This window comes from Genypterus blacodes, unplaced genomic scaffold (assembly GCF_046128005.1).
Source record: "Genypterus blacodes isolate CSIRO-AG114 ecotype Tasmania unplaced genomic scaffold, CSIRO-AGI_Gbla_v1 ptg000055l_1, whole genome shotgun sequence".
In the NCBI taxonomy this organism is placed as follows: Eukaryota; Metazoa; Chordata; class Actinopteri; order Ophidiiformes; family Ophidiidae; genus Genypterus; species Genypterus blacodes.
This window is the reverse complement of record NW_027466867.1, coordinates 311,035-335,129: the sequence shown is the minus strand read 5'-3', so window position 1 is coordinate 335,129 and position 24,095 is coordinate 311,035. Positions and strand designations below refer to the sequence as shown.

Here is a 24,095-nt window from a genome sequence, read left to right as displayed (position 1 = left end):
CGGCAGGGGCTCGAACCGGCGATCCTCCGGTTCCCCAGCGGAAGCACTACCCACTGAGCCACTGCCTCCCCTCCTAACTTACTCACTATGACATCATTCCCAACAAATATGCATTATATTCTATGTTATTGTCTGATCAGAATTCTTCACTGTCTCTCAATCAGAATCCATTCCAACAGAAGCACTTGTATAACATTAAATAACTTTCCTGGAAACAAAGTAAATAATGGAAAACAGTGGAAATCAAAAAATTCCCAGAAATGTAAACAGAGCATTTTCATTGAGCTATTTAATTGTCCACGATCACGCCAGGGCCTCTTGACCCCGTGGGAGTCAGAAAGTCCAGCATTGCGAGCGACGTTTACGCGTTGACAGGAGAGGAAGAAGCCCACACAGATGTGCACTGACTCATGAGGCAGGACCTCCTCCTCCTCCTCCTCGCCCCTTTATAAGGACGCTGGCTTTGCTTTGGTTTAGAAATCCATCAAAGCTCCAGCTCGCTCGCTTGCCACCACCGCCTTATTTATTTATCAAGATATTTATTTTATATTTATTATTTGTTGAAAAATCTGTAATCTGTCCTTGAATCTGTTTTGTTTTTGGTTTTTTTCAACATCTCCTCAAACTATCTCCTCTTCCAAATGTCCTTATCTCTGCACGCCTCGCTCTCTTCCTCGCCATCGCTCCTCTTCATCTTCTCCTTGCCCTTTTCTTTCGCGTTTTATCTCCCCGACTCAAACCCGCTTCTGTCCTTCAACATGCACGTCAGAGAAACACACCTCTACACAGGTATGAACACTGAACCACCTCACACTGAATGTTTGTTTCTGATGATGATGATGATGATGATGTCATGTTTGCTTCTTCACCGTGCTGATTTTTTGTGTTCACAGAGAATCACAGAAGAGGGATGTACCTGCAGATGACCCCGGATGGCGGAGTGTCAGGAAGTGCAGCTCAGACCCAATACAGTGAGTCAACAGAACCTCTACGAGGACCAAATATGGATCATTTGAAACCAAACAAAGCATTAAATGGAATCTGTGTGTGTGTGTGTGTGTGTGTGTGTGTGTGTGTGTGTGTGTGTGTGTGTGTGTGTGTGTGTGTGTGTGTGCAGGTGTGCTGGAGCTGAAATCCGTCCAGCAAGGCCAAACAGTCATCCGAGGACAGTTGTCTTCTCTGTTCCTGTGTTTGGACAGCAGAGGTCACCTGAGGGGACAGGTGAGCGCAGACAAATCTAGCATCCCTTAACTCCCTACCATCCTTCCTTCCTGGTGTCCTCTGAGCACCTTTGCGTTTCTTTCCCAGAGTGTCTACGCAGAGGCCGACTGCAGCTTCACAGAGCTGCTGCTGGCAGACGGATACACCCGTTTCCTGTCCTCGCACGACCGACTTCCTGTGTCCCTCGCGCCAAAGCATCTCACAGACCGGCACTCTCTCCCCTTCACTCGGTTCTTACCGCTGAGGAATACTTTGACAGTGGAAACCGTCACAGAGCGACCGCCAACCAATCACCCCAGTTTCAACATGGACTCAGAGGATCTGTTTGGGATGAGCCATGGTTCTATTGTGAGTCCTCATTTCTCAGGGGAAAAATAGAGAGAAGAAACTATTTAAACCCATAAATTCATGCTGTGTAGGCAGAACAATGCCCTTGAATGACTCCTCAAAACTGTTGTTTACAAGATATGATAAGTTATGATCTAAATTAAACTTCTGCAGTGCAGGATACTGAGTATGACGCTGAATTTTGAGAATTGTTGTACCGTATTTATTGTGTGTTCCAGACGGTCTTATTTGATGTTTGACCGCAGCTTTTTATTTATATTTTTGGAGTATGTTGTGCTTGAGCTATGTGATATTTATCTGTTGTTTTCAAAAGGAATGAATGGAAAGAATATGAATTAAAGTACATTTCAGGTAATATAAGGTTTGATTTTACTCTTCTAAGTTGTAAAAAGTAAAGTGTGACCCACATCAGAGTAAAGATGGAAAGATTTAATGTAGTTTAATGTAAGAGACAACGCTGCGTTTCATGTTGAGCCATGACCGCATACTTACGGTACTTTGAAAGCAACAGTGCCCTCTTGTGGCCAAAAATACAGAAACCTTATTAAGAACGTAATCTCCAAAGTACACAGGAACCAGCTAGGAGGTCCTTACTTCAGAGTGAAAAATACAAATCAGTTGTATTGAAAACGTCTCCCGGACCCCAAAACTAATATTAATATTAGTTATTAATATTTAAACATGACAAGCAATAGTTCGGTGAGAATTTTGGACAGGCGCTAAGAGGGCAGCTCAGCCGAGCTCAGTTTGGGTCCTTCGACGGCTGCGTATTGACCAATCGCGTGAGCGCCGCAGAGGAGACAGGAAATACAAACACTCGGAGACACCGTGCGTCCATTCTCCCTGTAACACGGGACAGACGCTGTGTTTTACATGTTCATAGTCGGTGACGCTCATTAAAAGTGGAAACGAAACACCGGCACTGGAAATAAACCGACAAACTTTGCGGTAAGGCCCCGTATGACGCTTAATAAACGTCCTCACAGTGTCTCACAGTGTCCTTATGGTGTTCTCACGGTGTCTCACAACTCATCACCCCTCTTAGTTTGCTCTATGATGGCTTAAATAAACCTTAAACACGCTTCATCACTTCTAAAGATCATATATGGGAGTGTTTTGTGTTGAGATATGAATTATATTAGTTTACAAACTTTTTTAAAGCAGCACTTGTCCATATTTGGTCAGCAGGAAGACTCACACACAGACTGGATCACAGCATTACCACCCTGAGTTGTTATGGCAGCTGTATTGTTTACTAAGCAATCATGGAGCGACATGAACAACCCACTGGCCCTCTGTCTCTTGTCTGTTGGCTCTTGTCTCTGTTGTGGTCCACCCCCTCCTGGCCGCTCTGCTCGTATCCATGTCGCCTGTCTGTCATCTCGTGCTTGGCAGAGATGTGTAGGCGGCTTATCGCAGCTTTTTTTAATACAAACAGCTGTGTTTTACTGCTGGAAACGCACTGAACACCACAGGTTGGCCGAGGATCAACGCTACGGGAAACCAGCCAAAACAATGCAGAGCTCCAAAGCGGTGCCAACATTCGTGAGGGACTTTGACATAAACGAGGTTAATATCCAAACAAACGTTGACTTCTAACAGTCTGAACATAATTATCACTTTAGCCTACTGACCAGTTGTTTACGTTTGGTTGGATTAGTTCTGCCTCTAAACATCCAAACTACAGCTGCACCATCAATGCTGAGTGCCTCCCAGAAGGAGGGGTGTTCTGTTAGAGCACATACCGCTCCATTGTCATGACGATGCTGCAGTGGAAAGGCTTACATGTTCGACTGAGTCACAACAACAATACCGGACACTTCTGCCAGCTTATCTGTGGGAAAAGGTCAATCAGGAATCGTTTAAAGATGAAAGCCGGGCTGATCTCAAAGGGATAAATAACAGAGCTCCTTTTAAAAAAAACAAGATCTTTATTCAAAACATTGAGTGCAGATAAATATAGAGCTTCCGTAATTCCAATCATGAGCGTAACCACGGCGGGGAACAATAACACTACGGTGTCGTGTGGCGGGGGCGTAAAGGTCGAACCGTCCGCTGCCACTCACCAGAAACGGCGAGAGCGACACAAATATTCATGTTACTGAAGAATGTGGAGTGTATTGGGCTCCGTTTGGATGTGTGTGTGCAGGGAGCTTCCTGGTGTGTGTGAAGCCCTGTGAGACATTAGACAGATATGAAGCTATGGAAACGTCAAATAGTTGTCTTGACTGGACTGAATGCTCAAATTAAGACTTTACAGTTTTCAAGGCACAGAAATCAGTTTCATTTGAGCTACGAGCTGACAGAGTAGATCAACCAAACCTCCCGCGGTGAGATTCATGGATCAGACATCATCCCGACCCTGAGAAGGAAACACTCACGCATTCAGTTTTCTTGTTGTTTTGAGCTTCCCGTCTGTTGGTAGTAGTTGTAGTACTTGTGCTTCTTGGTTGATCTCTTATCCGGCTCTACACGTCAGTGAGGCTCTGCTCTGAACATGGTCCACTCAGCAGGGAGCCGTTCAGAGAGTTGCACATCCCCTCAAAGGCGTAATTGTCTCCTTCTGGACCTGAATCCTCCTCTACCATCTCTGGTTCCTCGTCCTCCCACAGCGCAGAGTCCACGTGTTTGAATTCGCCCTGGTCGTGGCGTTCGTTCTCACGGTGGTAGTAGAAGCTGAAGTTGGACACGATGACAGGCACGGGCAGCGATATTGTGAGCACGCCAGCGATGGCGCACATGGAGCCTACCATCTTGCCCCACACCGTCTCTGGGGACATGTCGCCGTAGCCCACCGTTGTCATGGTGACGACCGCCCACCAGAAGGCGTGCGGGATGCTGATGAAGGCCGTGCCGTTGTGGTCGACCTCGGCGAAGTAGATGGCGCTCGAGAAGAGGATGACGCCGATAAACAGGAAGAAGATGAGGAGGCCCAGCTCGCGCAAGCTAGCCTTCAGCGTCAGGCCCAGGATCTGCAGGCCCTTAGAGTGACGCGACAACTTGAAGATCCTGAACACCCTCACCAACCTGATGATCCTGACGATGGCCAAGGAAGACATGGGGGGGGCCTCGGCGTCCTTCACCAGCTCTGTTCCCACTGTGACAAAATAGGGCAGGATGGAGCTAAAATCAATGATGTTCATGACATCCTTGAAGAAAAGGATCTTACTGGGACAGCTAGCAAAGCGCAGGAAGAGCTCCATGCAGAACCAACATATGCAAATGGTCTCCACCACAAAGAAGGGGTCTTCCAACAGGAGGTCAGGAGGAGGTGGCATGCTCTGTGACTGGTTCTTTGCATTGGAGTGGTAGATGTAGTAATATTCCTGAGGTAGAGGAGAAACACAACAGACAGGAAAACCTTGAGTTCTATAGAAATGATGTTGACAATCGTCTCTCAAATGTTGAAATAAGCCCTCAGGTAATTATATTTCCAGTTGGTCATGCCAGAGATGTTAAGGTCCTTGGATTTGTTAATAGATCTATTCATGGACTTGGTGATCTCACTGAAGTCCTGCCAAGATATGTGTGTGTGTGTGTGTGTGTGTGTGTGTGTGTGTGTGTGTGTGTGTGTGAAGTCCTCGGATCAACTCTGCTGCAGATACTGCCAAGCAGACGTGAGACAGACTAGACCAAATCTCACTTTTTACTTTAAATAATTAACTCCTTAGCGAAATGTAGCTTTAATGCAGTAACTCATTTATGTTTATGTAGATTAGTTTACATCTGTTTGGCCTGAACATGAGCACAGTGAAGCTTAAGCTGAATCCCCGTTCACACCTTAGGTCTAAATCAAGTTTATTTGTATTATTTACACCAGATTATTCCAATAAACACTGTGGATGAGGTGAATCTCAGGCAGCTTCCTCATGACTCCCAGTAGCAGCCGAGTTGTGGTGTTAATGAGTAAAGGTGGAGGTCTGGGTGCTGATGGCTCTCCTGGGAGCACAAATAGCTCCTGGAGACGAGCAGAGAGTAACGGGAGACGGCCTTGCTCTCCTTCTTGTCACCTGTTGACACCTTGGTCTCCTTGTAACCACGGCTCCAGGCCGGCGTTCTGCTGGTTGTGCAGTTTAGTGGGATGCGGTGCTAACTTGGTGCTTTCCTGGCAGCAGCAGCGGTCCCGGGGTCCAACGTTTACACGTCACGCTGTACGTTGCTTATCCACTTTCCCTGTGTGGTTTTGGCTCAGCTTTGTGTTTCACCCTAACTGTTTTAGTGTCCTTATCTCCTTTTGGTCCTGTACCCTTTCACCCTTCCTCAATTCAAGCGTATCAAATTTAACAGCTGACTAAAATGACCTCTCTATGAGCTTCCCCCATTTACAAGCTTTGGTCCTCTTCCAGGTTATTGGCTTATTGTTGTCTCTGTGTGTGTGTGTGTGTGTGTGTCTCTGTAGTACTCACAAGTGTGTGTATGACATAACACCTGCAGTCCATGACATTTTGTTTCCATGCATACGACCTGAACATGCGTGACCATAGCTCCCACACACACCCCTGATATACGTTACAAGACATTCACTACCTCTCTCTTCTCCCTCTCAGCTCTGATCTCTGGCAGCGTCTCCAGGCAGAAGGTGGCGATGGACACCATGATCACCATGACGCTGACGATGGCTATGATGCGAGCGCCCGACGAGGAGTCTGGGTGCTCAAACAGCATCCATATCTTCTTCTGTATCTGGCTGGGCGGCATGGCCTCCTCCTTTGGTCTGGGATAACCCTCGTCCTCCTTGAACCTGAGCAGGATATCCTTCCCCAGCTGGTAGAACAGCAGCTCCTCCATGAAGACGTCTATGGGGATGTTGCTAGGCCTGCGAAGCCTCCCGCCCGACTGGTAGAAGTAGAGAATGGCGTCGAAACAGGCCCGGTTGCGGTCCAAGAAGACCTCGTTTCGCAGAGGGTCAAAGTATTGCGACCTGCGCCTGGGATCGCCCAGCATGGAGTCGGGGAACTGGGCTAAGGTGCGAAGCTGAGTTTCGTAACGCATCCCTGAGACGTTGATGGTGAGCCTTTCGCTCAGGGTCCAGCCGGTCCTCCACACCAGCTGGCAGCCACCACTCTCCCTCTCATACTCTTGGATCTCCTTCTCCCCCTTCTCCTCAGTGTTCAGCTTGTCCTTCATCTGCTTGTCCGTCTCTCCTTTGCCCGCATTCTGCTGTCCGTCACTCTTCTTCATCCTCGCTCGCTTCAGAGGCCAGGGAATTCCGTAATCCGCCCTCCTCGGGAATATGCGGAGCAACCTGGCTTAGGGGCAAAACCCGTGTGAAACCAGAGCGACAGTCCCATCGGTGGCTTTGGTTTGGACTTGTTAAGCTTTAGAAAAGGCCCAGGAAGCAGATGGCTGAATGTGAGATTCAATTACAGATCACATGACAGAGATAACAACCGACCACTATGATCCCCTGCTGAAACTTTTGCTCTGTCCAAGTTCTAAACGTCTCTACACAGTAACTCTGTGATTGACACCGAGTCAGACAGACCAAAGTATTCACTCACTAAGTGTGATTCAGCTGCTGATGGTCTCTGATAGCAGGACGACAAATCACATCACAGTCACCGGTCTGTCTCTGGTTCTGTCTCTGTCTGTCTGTCCAACACACAGACAGAAAACAGATCCGCTGCCCTTCCAGGTTGTGTTCAAACTGCTGTCATGGTCATCGACCCGTCCTTTCACCGCCACGCGTTGTCCGAGTTCGAGAATGCTGTCCTGTTGAAATCCAATGACTGTGAGACCGAGCCCCCGGCTATGGGGGGAGGGGCACGACATGACCTTCACCCCACTATCAAATATCACCGCCCCCCCGCCCACCCTAAAAGAAGCGTAGCGCCCCGGCAGATCCCATACTGTCCTTCATTCAGTCCTCTATGTATCCCTCGTCCAACACACACATTGAAAAAGAAAACACAGATGCAAAGGGTCATGTTTGTTGGTTGACTAGAGGAGTCCACACCGGGGACAGACTGAAGCATACACAGGGACTGAATCAAGAAACGTTAGGACAACATTCAAGATCAAGAGCAAATGTGACAGTGAAGGCAACATGTCATGAATTTAATTCGTCATGGTTTAAAGTAGAATCCATCTTTCGCCACTAGGGGGCGGTGTCTCCATGTGAGAGCAGGTAACCAGCAGGGGAAACGGGTGAACGAGAGAAAGCCGTGTGGTTGTTGTGTCGCCACCAGGTCGGTGTTGTGTTTATAAGTTCATATATGTGCTTGATGTGCTTCAATGCCAAGCCGGACGCGTATTTGTCCTCCTTTTTTAGGCACTACCCACACAGCAAAAAGACTCCACGGATTCGCCGCGGAGGTATCGCGGCTTCTGAAGCGGACCCGTATCGGCGTCCACTTGCCCGCAATGTCGGATCCGCTGATTGGCTAAGAGCGCTGTCAGATAAATATCCGCTATATCATTGGTTAAAAACGTAAACAAGGCTCCGCAAGTGTGTGTCAATTTCACTTATTACTGCACAGAGGTGTACAAGAAGTTCATTGGAAACAAAAAAAACTCTTGGATGCAGCCAGGAAAGAACAGAAGTATTGCAGATAGACAATCAACTATTTTGGTGAGTACACTAGTCTTATGATTCCACTGAGGGGCTACATGAAATATTCATATTCATTGGGTTGAAAACAATACAGATTTTTGAAAGTTGATAACAGTATTCTTGCCATGTTGTTATTTGTACCAGTCCCTGCAGGATATAAACAGGCCGAGGGGCAGTGGGGGCTTGGAAGCCATGATGACAGAGGTGCTGTTGTCTCCTGAGCTGCTACATGTGAAGAGACCCAAATACTGACACACACACACACACACATACAGATGAAGACACTGAAGACAAGTCCCCAAATGACTGAAGCACTTTAGAAATGCTATACTTTTTGAACAGTTGAATGTAAATGTTGTTTTCTTTACAATCTCCTTTGTTGTACACATAAAGTTATTTATGCTTTTCAAAAACGCATTTTTTTTATTATTATATACGTTACCTGTTATTTGTTGTTTACATTTGAGTCCACACATGTTGTGCTTTGTGGCACAAAAGATTCATCTCAGACCCGACATAATCAGTGGGTCTGGCGCCCCCTGTAACTCCCCCTGAAACCTCTGGTTACAGAGGGGACGATATTTAACCCGGAACCAGTTTTGCGCGGGCGCAACACACCTGGGTTTAGCTCTGATTATGTAGTGAAGTTGTGCATCATAAAGTCATCTTATTCTAGTTGTAGACGCACAATAAAGGCCAGGCCGCTACCCCTCCCCCCACCTTTCACTGTAAACAGCGGGTCAGGTTCAGGGCGACAGGTCATGATCTCACACTCACAGATTCAGACCAGAAGTCAAAATAATTATTAACATATTTATTTAAATGTACTTTATGTGGATTGCAGTTTGGCGCCCTGCCCACTAGATGGCGCCCCGGGCGACCGCCCGGTTCGCCCATGCCCAGGGCCGGGCCTGGGTGTCAGTGTCTCCCATTAGCCCTGGATGGGACCGTCTGGTTACAGAGAAACAGGCTCAAGGCTCCCACTGATTCAGCGTTATGGTGAGTTGTATTTTTCATGCACTTTACATTTGTTTTTGTGGTGTATCTTATGTTTAAGGCATGTTTAAACGTTACCATAGCGACCAGAGAGCGTTAGGGGGCAGAAAGGATCTTACTCATGTTATGTTGTTGGCGCGATGTTACGAGAACGCTGCTGATAGAGTTGCGAGTACACATTGGATTCCCGTTTATTATTATATTTAAATGCCGGTCGTATCATTTTATTTTGTCGTATTTATCCGCCACACCTTAAACGCCGGTCCGTGAAAATATTGTCTGATATTAAACCGGTCCGTGGCGCACAAAGGGTTGGGACCGCTGATGTAGATGAAAAATTTGGAGTTTGAAAAATTTGGAGCTCTAGCTCTTAAATTAACCAAGATATGGTCTTTTAAAAAAAACAATAATAGCTCAAACCTACGTGGTAGCAAAATATCAATATATTCTTTAGTGATCTCAGTTGTGTGAGGACTGTAAGGTTCACGTAAACTGGCTTTAAAATGGACGCATGTAATGTACAGTTGTGATTGAATAAATCATTTGTTAATATGAAACAAGCGTGTGTATTCTCACAAATCACCACAAGATGGCTCCTTTTCCTGGTGTAGAGAGAGAGAGAGAGAGAGTACTGCTATGTTTTTTGATAAAGTAGAACTTCAAACTCTAAGCTGAGGTCGAACCTCCTCCTTGGCTGAGTTGTGGCGCAGTGATCTTGGTTTCACTCCTGTTTATGGGAGGAGCCTAATGTAGAGAAGTCAGGATGTCTTGGTTTTAAGTCGAATCTTGGTTTGAAGTCGAATCCTGCTTTCGCCACTAGGGGACGGTGTCTCCGTGTGAGAGCAGGTAATCAAGCAGGTGAAACCAGCGAACGAGAGAAAGCCGTGTGGTTGTTGTGTCGCTACCAGGTCGGTGTTGTGTTTATAGTTCATATATGTGCTTGATGTGCTACAAGATGTTACTGCACTCTACAAACAACAGGCAGGAAGTCAGGTGTTTCCGTTCCTGCTGAATGCTCAGAGCCTTCATGGCGACGCACCGGTATTGAGCCATTACGGTGTGTGTTAAATCCATGCTACGGAGGGGTACAGAAGTGTGTGTGTATGCAGTAGTGACTGTTTGTTGTGGGAATGTTTGTATACGTGTGTTTGTGTGCCTGTGTACGCGTGCATGTGTGTGCTGTTTTAAATGTTTGCTGCATTTCTCAAGCTGCGTTATTTGGATGCTGCGTTTGAAAATTTTAGAGCTCTAGCTCTTAAACAGACCAAGATACGGGCTTTTTTAAAAACAAACGATTTGGTCCATGGTTACACTGTCGCTCTGGAAAACTGGACCAAAAACTAAATTTTTATTTTAATCTTACTGCTTATTTATTTGAAATATGTTCAATAAGTAAATATATAAATGACTTTTTGAGATGTGAACACGTAGTTGAGATCCAAACAAGACATTACCATATACATTAAGTCGATTGAATAACTAAAAATATCCTGTTAAAGTTATATGAAGTAATTTCGGAAAATAGGACCAAACTTTTTTTTTTTTTTTTTGTGATGTCAGCTCCAAATCAAAGAGACAAAAGAAAATTTGAGGCTTCTAACGTTGGGTGGACGGTGGCTCATTGATAAGGCACGCGTCTGGGAACCAGGCATACGCTCCGGTGCTGGTTCGCCTCCAACCTCGGTCCCTCACTCTTCAGCTGGTAGCTGGAGAGTTGCCTGTTACCCTCCGGTCCAGAGCCAGTTACCTTCCGGTAACTGGGACTCGAACTCCCAACCTTGTGATCACCAACCATCTGCTTAACCCTCTGAGCTAAAAAAAAAAAAAATTTCACAAGTTTTTTCCGCTATTTATCTTTCTCATTGAAACACTTAGTGAGTTTTTTTAAAAGCACCTCCTCTTCCGCACCCTGCCTGCCTGTCTGTGTGTCAGTACCTATGTGTTCCTATATGTTCTATCACAGTGCATCACTCGTTCTGGTGCCAGACACAAGAACTGTGCCTGCCACGCAGCCCGAGCGACACACTGTGTGTCCCTAACTCTATACGTGAAGTGTTCTACTATGACTATCAGTCTCTCGCTATGTGTCTGTCACTCTCACTGACAGACTGACTGAGCGCAGGAGATTCCGTGCCTAGGTGGGCGCGGGGACCGGAAGGTAACAGGCTCTGGACCGGAGGGTAACAGGCAACTCTCCAGCTACCAGCTGGAGAGTGAGGGACCGAGGTTGGAGGCGAACCAGCACCGGAGCGTGTGCCTGGTTCCCAGACGCGTGCCTTATCAATGAGCCACCGCCCACCCAACCTTAGAAGGCAAAAGATGTTTCTTTTGTCTCTTTGATTTGGTGCTGACATCACAAAAAAAAAAAAAAAAAAAGTTTGGTCCCATTTTCCTAAATGACTTTAACAGGATATTTTTAGTTATTCAATCGACTAAGCATATAAGTCGATATGTGTTCACATCTCAGAAAGTCATTTATATATTTAATTATTGAACATATTTCAAATAAATTAGCAGTAAGATTAAAGTAAAGTAGTTAGTCTAAGTGTAACATAATATATATAATATCTGTTACTTGTCTAAAATGTTCAAACGCAGCTTCTACAGGACACGAGGATAATTTTCCGTAAGTTTGGGGAAAATTTCGTTTTTGGTCCAGTTTTCCAGAGCGACAGTGTAACCATGGACCAAATCATTTGTTTTTAAAAAGCTCGTATCTTGGTCAGTTTAAGAGATAGAGCTCTAAAATTTTCAAACGCAGCATCCAAATACCACAGCTTGAGAAATACAGCAAACATTTAAAACAGCACACGCATACACACACACACACACTTACACAGGCACACATACACACGTATACAAACATTCACACAACAAACAGTCACTACTGCATACACACACACTACTGTACCCCTCCGTAGCATGGATTTAACATGCACACACACACCGTAATGGCTCAATACCGGTGCGTCGCCATGAAGGCTAAACGGCTCTGAGCTTTCAGCAGGAACGTAAACACCTGACTTCCTGCCTGTTGTTTGTAGAGTGCAGTAACATCGTGTAGCACATCAAGCACATATATGAACTATAAACACAACACCGACCTGGTCGCGACACAACAACCACACGGCTTTCTCTCGTTCGCTGGTTTCACCTGCTTGATTACCTGCTCTCACATGGAGACACCGCCCCCTAGTGGCGAAAGCAGGATTCGACTTAAAACCAAGACATCCTGACTTCTCTACATTAGGCTCCTCCCAGAAACAGGAGTGAAACCAAGATCACTGCGCCACAACTCAGCCAAGGAGGAGGTTTAACTTCCGCTTAGAGTTTGAAGTTCTACTTTATCAAAACATAGCAGCACTCTCTCTCTCTCTCTCGCTCGCTCTACACCAGGAAAAGGAGCCATCTTGTGGTGATTTGTGAGAATACACACGCTTGTTTCAAATTAACAAATGATTTATTTAATCACAACTTTACATTATATGCGTCCATTTTAAAGCCAGTTTACGTGAACCTTACAGTCCTCACACAACTGAGACCACTAAAGAATATACTGATGTTTTGCTACCACGTAGATTTGAGCTATTATTGTTTTTTTAAAGCCCATATCTTGGTTAATTTAAGAGCTAGAGCTCCAAATTTTTCAAACGCAGCATCTACATCAGCGGTCCCAACCCTTTGTGCGCCAAGGACCGGTTTAATATCAGACAATATTTTCACGGACCGGTGTTTAAGGTGTGGCGGATAAATACGACAAAATAAAATGATACGACCGGCATTTAAATATAATAATAAACGGGAATCCAATGTGTACTCGCAGCTTTATTAGCAGCGTTCTCGTAACATCGCGCCAACAACATAACATGAGTAAGATCCTTTCTGCCCCCTAACGCTCTCTGGTCGCTATGGTAACGTTTAAACATGCCTTAAACATAAGATACACCACAAAAACAAATGTAAAGTGCATGAAAAATACAACTCACCATAACGCTGAATCAGTGGGAGCCTTGAGCCTGTTTCTCTGTAACCAGACGGTCCCATCCAGGGCTAATGGGAGACACTGACACCCGGAGTGTGTTGCTTATGTCCAGTCTACTCCGTCAAACTTTCTTTTGGTTGCTGTCACTGCAGAAAACCCCGCTTCACACCAGATGAGCTGCAGCTACTCAAGAATAAAGCCCAGGTGAAGTGCTGCTTTACAAAGTCCTTCAGGATCTGCACTCGCGTGTCCGGGTTGTTTATCTGCGTACAGACAGGACGGAAACGGAAGGAAACTTTAGGTGACAGCAGCACCTTGTGTTTAGTTTTAATGCAGATGTAAATAATATTGACGGTCGTCACTTATGGAGGACGACAGTCAGTGCAGAGTGCTGCTTAGGGATTTGACCCTGTGACGGATCAGTACCTGCGCTGGAACCAGAGGAGGCCCAGCAAGCCGCCCAGACCCATCTCCTCCTTTAAGATCTCCGTGATGGGCAGGCCGACGTAGATCAGCTCCTGGCCTAGCTCATCACAGATGCTCGCCATGAAGGATGTCGGTTTACAGATCAGATCCAACTCCAGGTTAAAACACAGCAAGAATAAAGAAGAAGTGGAACAATGTGGAAACTATATGAAGCCCATTTTGATTCACCTGGGACAGTTCTTACCCATGAGTAATCCATCCGCACACACACACTCATGAGACAATGCAAGGTCAATTCAGTATAGTACATTGACAACAGGGGCCAAAATGAAAAAGATTGTCTTCTCAAATTCCACCACCGGAGGGCGCACAAATGCAAGGTCAACGCAATATAATGACAACAGGGGCCGAAATGAAAAAGCGAACAAAGAAATAACTTTATAAGGATATTTTTATTTATTCAATCGACTTAATGTATATGGTAATGTCTTGTTTGGATCTCAACTACGTGTTCACATCTCAAAAACATGAAGCGTTAAAATGGAGATTGGACTTCAGCTCCACTTAGGATCGAGCGATGAATTCACTTAAGATACCAAAGCTTGATAAATTCAGCACACATCCAGTGATCTGATGTGGAAACATTTAAAACAACACACACACGCACACAGGGGCGCACACACACCATAACGGCTCAGTAACGGTGCGTCGCCATGAAGGCTAAACGGCTCTGACCTTTCAGCAAGAACATAAACACCTGACTTCCTGTCTGTTGTTTGTAGATTGCAGTAACATCTTGTATCACATCAAGCACATATATGAACTATAAACACAACACCGACCTGATAACGACACAACAACCAACACGGCTTTCTCTCGTTCGCTGGTTACACCTGCTGATTACCTGCTCTCACATGGAGACACCGCCCCCTAGTGGCGGAAGTAGGATTTGACTGTAAACCAAGACAGCTTGACTTCGACATTAGGCTCCTCCCATAAACAGGAGTGACACCAAGATCACTGCGCCACAACTCAGCCAAGGAGGAGGTTCGACCTCAGCTTAGAGTTTGAAGTTCTACTTTATCAAAACATTGCAGTACACTATCTCTCTCGCTCTACAACAGGAAAGGGGGCCATCTTGTGGTGGTTTGTGAGAATACACCTCTTGTTTCAAATTAACAAATGATTTATTCAATCATTCAACAAGTTACAAGCATTTTCATGTTAAATTGTTATTTAAGACAATGACTGACATACCTCTACCTTGGGCCCGTTTTTCCTCCTCCTCCTTTCGTCGCTTTCTAAGAGCAGCACCCGAGGGCTTTGACCTTTTCATTATGAAAGTTTTTTTTTATGTCTGACAACACAAGCGTGCGTGACATCCACCTTTCAATAGTGCTAACACTGTGGGGATGATGCGCGCTACGCTAGGGTGGCCAGACGTCCGGCTTTAGGCCGGACAGTCCGGCTTTTCAATGCCCTGTCCTGCGTCCGGCGGTGTTTATAAGTTCATATATGTGCTTGATGTGCTTCAATGCCAAGCCGGACGCGTATTTGTCCTCCTTTTTTAGGCACTACCCACACAGCAAAAAGACTCCACGGGTTCGCAGCGGAGGTATCGCGGCTTCCGAAGCGGACCCGCGAGACGGACCCGTATCGGCGTCCACTTGCCCGCAATGTCGGATCCGCTGATTGGCTAAGAGCGGTGTCAGATAAATATCCGCTATATCATTGGTTAAAAACGTAAACAAGGCTCCGCAAGTGTGTGTCAATTTCACTTATTACTGCACAGAGGTGTACAAGAAGTTCATTGGAAACAAAAAAAACTCTTGGATGCAGCCAGGAAAAAACAGAAGTATTGCAGATAGACAATCAACTATTTTGGTGAGTACACTAGTCTTATGATTTCACTGAGGGGCTACATGAAATATTCATATTTATTGGGTTGAAAACAATACAGATTTTTCAAGGTTGATAACAGTATTCTTGCTAATTTGTTATTTGTACCAGTCCCTGCAGGATATAAACAGGCCGAGGGGCAGTGGGGGCTTGCAAGCCATGATGACAGAGGTGCTGTTGTCTCCTGAGCTGCTACATGTGAAGAGACCCAAATACTGACGCACGCACGCACGCACGCACGCACACGCGCACACACACACACACACACACACACACACACACACACATACAGATGAAGACACTGAAGACAAGTCCCCAAATGATTGAGGCACTTTGGAAATGCTATACTTTTTGAGCAGTTGAATGTTAATGTTGTTTTCTTTACAATCTCCTTTGTTGTTAACATTAAAGGTTATTTATGCTTTTCAAAAACGCATTTTTTTATTATTATATACGTTACCTGTGGCACAAAAGATTCATCTCAGTGGTCAGTTTTTGAACACCACAGTGTATTGAATAAATTCAAATACTGTGAACAAACACTTTTTGACTTTTCATTAATATTTTTTCCTATTCAGCTACACAAACATCTTCAAACCACACATAATTGTATTGTAAATGAGAGTATACCAGAGTCCTATGTACACCATGGTAATTTATTGATATGCTGCATAATGTCCTCCTTTTAGTTGTTATGGAAATGGTCAACCATGGTCACCCGCGCGCAATATTGGTTCCGGGTTCCAGGCAGTAACCCGGAACCAGTTTTGCGCGTGCGGGCGCCGGAAACGTCCGTCGCCGGCACGCTTGCCGGTGAAAATCACGGACAACACGTTTTTGCCTTTAGAGTATTTCCGGCCACCGGGATCAATGTCCGACATAATTAGTGGGTCTGGACGATATTTAACCCGGAACCAGTTTTGCGCGGGCGCCGGAAACGTCCGTTGCCGGTTTAAATCACGGACATCACGTTTTTGCTTTTGGGCATGTATCAGAACACACCTGGGTTTAGCTCTGATTATGTAGTGAAGTTGTGCATCATAAAGTCATCTTATTCTAGTTGTAGACGCACAATGCAGCCAGGCCGCTACCCCTCCCCCCACCTTTCACTGTAAACAGCGGGTCAGGTTCAGGGCGACAGGTCATGATCTCACACTCACAGATTCAGACCAGAAGTCAAAATAATAATTAACATATTTATTTAAATGTACTTTATGTGGATTGCAGTTTGGCGCTCTGCCCACTAGATGGCGCCCCGGGCGACCGCCCGGTTCACCCAGGCCCGGCCTCAGTGTCTCCCATTAGCCCTGGATGGGACCGTCTGGTTACAGAGAAACAGGCTCAAGGCTCCCACTGATTCAGCGTTATGGTGAGTTGTATTTTTCATGCACTTTACATTTGTTTTTGTGGTGTATCTTATGTTTAAGGCATGTTTAAACGTTACCATAGCGACCAGAGAGCGTTAGGGGGCAGAAAGGATCTTACTCATGTTATGTTGTTGGCGCGATGTTACGAGAACGCTGCTGATAAAGTTGCGAGTACACATTGGATTCCCGTTTATTATTATATTTAAATGCCGGTCGTATCATTTTTTTTGTCGTATTTATCCGCCACACCTTAAACGCCGGTCCGTGAAAATATTGTCTGATATTAAACCGGTCCGTGGCGCACAAAGGGTTCGGACCGCTGATGTAGATGAAAAATTTGGAGTTTGAAAAATTTGGAGCTCTAGCTCTTAAATTAACCAAGATATGGTCTTTTAAAAAAAACAATTATAGCTCAAACCTACGTGGTAGCAAAATATCAATATATTCTTTAGTGATCTCAGTTGTGTGAGGACTGTAAGGTTCACGTGAACTGGCTTTAAAATGGACGCATGTAATGTACAGTTGTGATTGAATAAATCATTTAATATGAAACAAGCGTGTGTATTCTCACAAATCACCACAAGATGGCTCCTTTTCCTGGTGTAGAGAGAGAGAGAGAGAGAGAGAGTACTGCTATGTTTTTTGATAAAGTAGAACTTCAAACTCTAAGCTGAGGTCGAACCTCCTCCTTGGCTGAGTTGTGGCGCAGTGATCTTGGTTTCACTCCTGATTATGGGAGGAGCCTAATGTAGAGAAGTCAGGATGTCTTGGTTTTAAGTCGAATCTTGGTTTTAAGTCGAATCCTGCTTTCGCCACTAGGGGGCGGTGTCTCCATGTGAGAGCAGGTAATCAAGCAGGTGAAACCAGCGAACGAGAGAAAGCCGTGTGGTTGTTGTGTCGCTACCAGGTCGGTGTTGTGTTTATAGTTCATATATGTGCTTGATGTGCTACACGATGTTACTGCACTCTACAAACAACAGGCAGGAAGTCAGGTGTTTCCGTTCCTGCTGAATGCTCAGAGCCGTTTAGCCTTCATGGCGACGCACCGGTATTGAGCCATTACGGTGTGTGTGTGTGTGTGTGTGTGTGTGTGTGTGTGTGTGTGTGTGTGTGTGTGTGTGTGTGTGTGTGTGTGTGTTAAATCCATGCTACGGAGGGGTACAGAAGTGTGTGTGTATGCAGTAGTGACTGTTTGTTGTGGGAATGTTTGTATACGTGTGTTTGTGTGCCTGTGTACGCGTGCATGTGTGTGCTGTTTTAAATGTTTGCTGCATTTCTCAAGCTGCGTTATTTGGATGCTGCGTTTGAAAATTTTAGAGCTCTAGCTCTTAAACAGACCAAGATACGGGCTTTTTTAAAAACAAACGATTTGGTCCATGGTTACACTGTCGCTCTGGAAAACTGGACCAAAAACTAAATTTTTATTTTAATCTTACTGCTTATTTATTTGAAATATGTTCAATAAGTAAATATATAAATGACTTTTTGAGATGTGAACACGTAGTTGAGATCCAAACAAGACATTACCATATACATTAAGTCGATTGAATAACTAAAAATATCCTGTTAAAGTTATATGAAGTAATTTCGGAAAATAGGACCAAACTTTTTTTTTTTTTTTTTGTGATGTCAGCTCCAAATCAAAGAGACAAAAGAAAATTTGAGGCTTCTAACGTTGGGTGGACGGTGGCTCATTGATAAGGCACGCGTCTGGGAACCAGGCATACGCTCCGGTGCTGGTTCGCCTCCAACCTCGGTCCCTCACTCTTCAGCTGGTAGCTGGAGAGTTGCCTGTTACCCTCCGGTCCAGAGCCAGTTACCTTCCGGTAACTGGGACTCGAACTCCCAACCTTGTGATCACCAACCATCTGCTTAACCCTCTGAGCTAAAAAAAAAAAAAATTTCACAAGTTTTTTCCGCTATTTATCTTTCTCATTGAAACACTTAGTGAGTTTTTTTAAAAGCACCTCCTCTTCCGCACCCTGCCTGCCTGTCTGTGTGTCAGTACCTATGTGTTCCTATATGTTCTATCACAGTGCATCACTCGTTCTGGTGCCAGACACAAGAACTGTGCCTGCCACGCAGCCCGAGCGACACACTGTGTGTCCCTAACTCTATACGTGACGTGTTCTACTATGACTATCAGTCTCTCGCTATGTGTCTGTCACTCTCTCTGACAGACTGACTGAGCGCAGGAGATTCCGTGCCTAGGTGGGCGCGGGGACCGGAAGGTAACAGGCTCTGGACCGGAGGGTAACAGGCAACTCTCCAGCTACCAGCTGGAGAGTGAGGGACCGAGGTTGGAGGCGAACCAGCACCGGAGCGTGTGCCTGGTTCCCAGACGCGTGCCTTATCAATGAGCCACCGCCCACCCAACCTTAGAAGGCAAAAGATGTTTCTTTTGTCTCTTTGATTTGGTGCTGACATCACAAAAAAAAAAAAAAAAAAAGTTTGGTCCCATTTTCCTAAATGACTTTAACAGGATATTTTTAGTTATTCAATCGACTAAGCATATAAGTCGATATGTGTTCACATCTCAGAAAGTCATTTATATATTTAATTATTGAACATATTTCAAATAAATTAGCAGTAAGATTAAAGTAAAGTAGTTAGTCTAAGTGTAACATAATATATATAATATCTGTTACTTGTCTAAAATGTTCAAACGCAGCTTCTACAGGACACGAGGATAATTTTCCGTAAGTTTGGGGAAAATTTCGTTTTTGGTCCAGTTTTCCAGAGCGACAGTGTAACCATGGACCAAATCATTTGTTTTTAAAAAGCTCGTATCTTGGTCAGTTTAAGAGATAGAGCTCTAAAATTTTCAAACGCAGCATCCAAATACCACAGCTTGAGAAATACAGCAAACATTTAAAACAGCACACGCATACACACACACACACACTTACACAGGCACACATACACACGTATACAAACATTCACACAACAAACAGTCACTACTGCATACACACACACTACTGTACCCCTCCGTAGCATGGATTTAACATGCACACACACACCGTAATGGCTCAATACCGGTGCGTCGCCATGAAGGCTAAACGGCTCTGAGCTTTCAGCAGGAACGTAAACACCTGACTTCCTGCCTGTTGTTTGTAGAGTGCAGTAACATCGTGTAGCACATCAAGCACATATATGAACTATAAACACAACACCGACCTGGTCGCGACACAACAACCACACGGCTTTCTCTCGTTCGCTGGTTTCACCTGCTTGATTACCTGCTCTCACATGGAGACACCGCCCCCTAGTGGCGAAAGCAGGATTCGACTTAAAACCAAGACATCCTGACTTCTCTACATTAGGCTCCTCCCAGAAACAGGAGTGAAACCAAGATCACTGCGCCACAACTCAGCCAAGGAGGAGGTTTAACTTCCGCTTAGAGTTTGAAGTTCTACTTTATCAAAACATAGCAGCACTCTCTCTCTCTCTCTCGCTCGCTCTACACCAGGAAAAGGAGCCATCTTGTGGTGATTTGTGAGAATACACACGCTTGTTTCAAATTAACAAATGATTTATTTAATCACAACTTTACATTATATGCGTCCATTTTAAAGCCAGTTTACGTGAACCTTACAGTCCTCACACAACTGAGACCACTAAAGAATATACTGATGTTTTGCTACCACGTAGATTTGAGCTATTATTGTTTTTTTAAAGCCCATATCTTGGTTAATTTAAGAGCTAGAGCTCCAAATTTTTCAAACGCAGCATCTACATCAGCGGTCCCAACCCTTTGTGCGCCAAGGACCGGTTTAATATCAGACAATATTTTCACGGACCGGTGTTTAAGGTGTGGCGGATAAATACGACAAAATAAAATGATACGACCGGCATTTAAATATAATAATAAACGGGAATCCAATGTGTACTCGCAGCTTTATTAGCAGCGTTCTCGTAACATCGCGCCAACAACATAACATGAGTAAGATCCTTTCTGCCCCCTAACGCTCTCTGGTCGCTATGGTAACGTTTAAACATGCCTTAAACATAAGATACACCACAAAAACAAATGTAAAGTGCATGAAAAATACAACTCACCATAACGCTGAATCAGTGGGAGCCTTGAGCCTGTTTCTCTGTAACCAGACGGTCCCATCCAGGGCTAATGGGAGACACTGACACCCGGAGTGTGTTGCTTATGTCCAGTCTACTCCGTCAAACTTTCTTTTGGTTGCTGTCACTGCAGAAAACCCCGCTTCACACCAGATGAGCTGCAGCTACTCAAGAATAAAGCCCAGGTGAAGTGCTGCTTTACAAAGTCCTTCAGGATCTGCACTCGCGTGTCCGGGTTGTTTATCTGCGTACAGACAGGACGGAAACGGAAGGAAACTTTAGGTGACAGCAGCACCTTGTGTTTAGTTTTAATGCAGATGTAAATAATATTGACGGTCGTCACTTATGGAGGACGACAGTCAGTGCAGAGTGCTGCTTAGGGATTTGACCCTGTGACGGATCAGTACCTGCGCTGGAACCAGAGGAGGCCCAGCAAGCCGCCCAGACCCATCTCCTCCTTTAAGATCTCCGTGATGGGCAGGCCGACGTAGATCAGCTCCTGGCCTAGCTCATCACAGATGCTCGCCATGAAGGATGTCGGTTTACAGATCAGATCCAACTCCAGGTTAAAACACAGCAAGAATAAAGAAGAAGTGGAACAATGTGGAAACTATATGAAGCCCATTTTGATTCACCTGGGACAGTTCTTACCCATGAGTAATCCATCCGCACACACACACTCATGAGACAATGCAAGGTCAATTCAGTATAGTACATTGACAACAGGGGCCAAAATGAAAAAGATTGTCTTCTCAAATTCCACCACCGGAGGGCGCACAAATGCAAGGTCAACGCAATATAATGACAACAGGGGCCGAAATGAAAAAGCGAACAAAGAAATAACTTTATAAGGATATTTTTATTTATTCAATCGACTTAATGTATATGGTAATGTCTTGTTTGGATCTCAACTACGTGTTCACATCTCAAAAACATGAAGCGTTAAAATGGAGATTGGACTTCAGCTCCACTTAGGATCGAGCGATGAATTCACTTAAGATACCAAAGCTTGATAAATGCAGCACACATCCAGAAATCTGATATGGAAACGTTTACAACAACACACACACGCACACAGGGGCGCACACACACCATAACGGCTCAGTAACGGTGCGTCGCCATGAAGGCTAAACGGCTCTGAGCTTTCAGCAGGAACGTAAACACCTGACTTCCTGCCTGTTGTTTGTAGACCGCAGTAACATCTTGTATCACATCAAGCACATATATGAACTATAAACACAACACCGACCTGATAGCGACACAACAACCAACACGGCTTTCTCTCGTTCGCTGGTTTCACCTGCTGATTACCTGCTCTCACATGGAGACACCGCCCCCTAGTGGCGGATGTAGGATTCGACTGTAAACCAAGACAGCTTGACTTCCAGACATTAGGCTCCTCCCATAAACAGGAGTGACACCAAGATCACTGCGCCACAACTCAGCCAAGGAGGAGGTTTAACTTCTGCTTAGAGTTTGATGTTCTACTTTTTCAAAACATAGCAGTACTCTCTCTCGCTCTACAACAGGAAAGGCGGTCATCTTGTGGTGATTTGTGAGAATACACCGCTTGTTTCAAATTAATAAATGATTTATTCAATCACAACTTTACATTATATTTGGCCATTTTAAAGCCAGTTTACGTGAACCTGACAGTCCTCGTACAACTCAGATCACTAAAGAATATATTGATATTTTGCTACCACATAGATTTGATCTATTATTTTTTCATCAATCTATGTCTTCTTCTACAAATTCTACTTCTTCGTCTTCTAATTCTTCTTCTTCGTCTTCTTCTAAATCTATTCTAATTCTTCTTCTTCTTCTAATTGTTGTTGTAATTCTTCTTCTCCATCTTCTAATTCTGCCATTCCTTCTTCTTCGTCGTCTTCTTGTTGTGTGTCGGTGAATCCTGAGGCTCAATTCTGTTAATTAATCAAAAAATATTAGCAGTACTCTCTATCGACACCAGGTAAGGGTGACATCTTGTGGTGGTTTGTGAGACTACACCACTTGTTTCAAGCGAAGAAATGATTTATTGAATCATAACTTTACATTATATTTGTGAATTTTGATGCTAGTTTTCATGAACCTAACGTTCTTCACATCACTCACGTTTCTAATAAGTTTTTGTGGGATATTTTGCTACCACATAGATTAGGACTGTGTTGAGTTCAAGTCAAAAAGTCAAACTGTTGCCTCATGACCGCAAGGTTGTGAGTCCCAGCCCAGGCTGTCAGAGAGCAGGTGTGAGCCTTGATGGCTCTGATGTTGGGTCGGTGCTCTGGTGAGTGAGATGGACAGATGTTGTTAAAAGCACATAACTTGACAAAGGAAAGAGCTCTAGGATTTCAAACACAGCATAGATGGTAGGAGGGTGCATTGCTGTTAGTTTTTACTCAAATTCTCACAAAATGCCAGTGTAACCATGAACCATATTGGTCATTTCTGTTAAAAGCCCATAACTTGGCAAAGGAAACGGCTAGAGCTCTTGTAAGTGTAACTGCTCTTGCAATGAGGTAGTGGTTCAGTGAGGCAGTGGCTCAGTGGGTAGTGCTTCCGCTTGGGAACCGGAGGGTCGCCGGTTCGAGCCCCTGCCGAGGTGCCCCTGGTTCGGTGAGCAAGGCACCGAACCCTCAATTGCTCCCTCTCTGCGAAGGGTGGTAATGTAATGTAAGTCGCTTTGGATAAAAGCGTCTGCCAGACCTTGTGAGAGAGATGGGGTGGTGGACTCATGAGGTTTACCTGTATGTAAGGATGGAGGTGTGTCCATCTTCACTGTGAGTGTGTTTGCATGCACACTAGGGCCAAATGAAGCAGAGTGAATACTTACATCACATGGGTGTGGAGATTCCCTTTCCATGTCTTTGATTTTTTTTATTTATTACTACAATATGATATATGAATTAGGTCTTAAATGCGACTACATTTCTCACCACAAGGGGGAGCACTGGGTCAGCGCTCAAAGAATCTTTCATCTCTCGCCTGTATCGTGTCAAAGTGTTTAGAGGACTGTTCGTAAACACAACACACACTATTAAGACAGTCACAGTCTGAAGAACAAGCCGCCTCCGTGTCTATGGAATATTTACACTTACTTTGACTACAATAAGTATCCAGAGGAAGAGGAGCTGGCATGTTGACAGGGGGAAGCGCTTGGACTGTTTGGGGGCGTGTCTTCTCCGGAGCGTGCATCTGTGTAAGGTGCCGACAGGAACACTGCCAGTGA

General features: G+C 44.9%; 1 protein-coding gene, 2 long non-coding RNA genes and 1 pseudogene across 6 annotated transcripts; 1 reads left to right on the top strand and 3 right to left on the bottom strand.

Moving 5' to 3' along the window:
* Positions 1-641: 641 nt before the first annotated feature.
* Positions 642-1,599, top strand: fgf21 (fibroblast growth factor 21). Its single transcript, XM_076152293.1, has 4 exons — positions 642-789; positions 894-971; positions 1,118-1,221; positions 1,309-1,599. Exons 1-4 carry the CDS (start codon positions 642-644, stop codon positions 1,597-1,599), a joined length of 621 nt encoding a protein of 206 aa, XP_076008408.1.
* Positions 1,600-4,037: 2,438 nt separating this feature from the next.
* LOC143001864 (potassium voltage-gated channel subfamily A member 7 pseudogene) lies at positions 4,038-7,148 on the bottom strand (annotated as a pseudogene).
* Positions 7,149-10,812: 3,664 nt separating this feature from the next.
* On the bottom strand, positions 10,813-14,367 carry LOC143001739 (uncharacterized). The gene is made up of 3 exons (XR_012963721.1): positions 13,527-14,367; positions 13,105-13,363; positions 10,813-10,930 (listed from the first exon to the last, which is right to left on the bottom strand). It is a non-coding gene; the product is annotated as an uncharacterized LOC143001739 (long non-coding RNA).
* Positions 14,368-18,559: 4,192 nt separating this feature from the next.
* On the bottom strand, positions 18,560-24,025 carry LOC143002312 (uncharacterized). 4 transcript variants are annotated; one of them, XR_012963782.1, is made up of 4 exons: positions 23,612-23,637; positions 21,274-22,791; positions 20,852-21,110; positions 18,560-18,677 (listed from the first exon to the last, which is right to left on the bottom strand). It is a non-coding gene; the product is annotated as an uncharacterized LOC143002312 (long non-coding RNA). The 4 variants fall into 4 exon arrangements; XR_012963783.1 differs by lacking the exon at positions 18,560-18,677 and having other exon boundaries at positions 20,618-21,110; positions 21,274-21,425; positions 22,116-22,791; XR_012963781.1 differs by lacking the exons at positions 18,560-18,677; positions 23,612-23,637 and adding an exon at positions 23,965-24,025 and having other exon boundaries at positions 20,618-21,110.
* Positions 24,026-24,095: the final 70 nt, after the last annotated feature.

Excerpts from the sequence above, each read along its gene's own strand:
- fgf21 (XM_076152293.1), top strand. The coding sequence starts at position 642 with ATGTCCTTATCTCTGCACGCCTCGCTCTCTTCCTCGCCATCGCTCCTC. Across the intron at positions 790-893 it reads AGAAACACACCTCTACACAG|AGAATCACAGAAGAGGGATG; the intron begins GTATGAACACTG and ends TTGTGTTCACAG. Across the intron at positions 972-1,117 it reads TGCAGCTCAGACCCAATACA|GTGTGCTGGAGCTGAAATCC; the intron begins GTGAGTCAACAG and ends GTGTGTGTGCAG.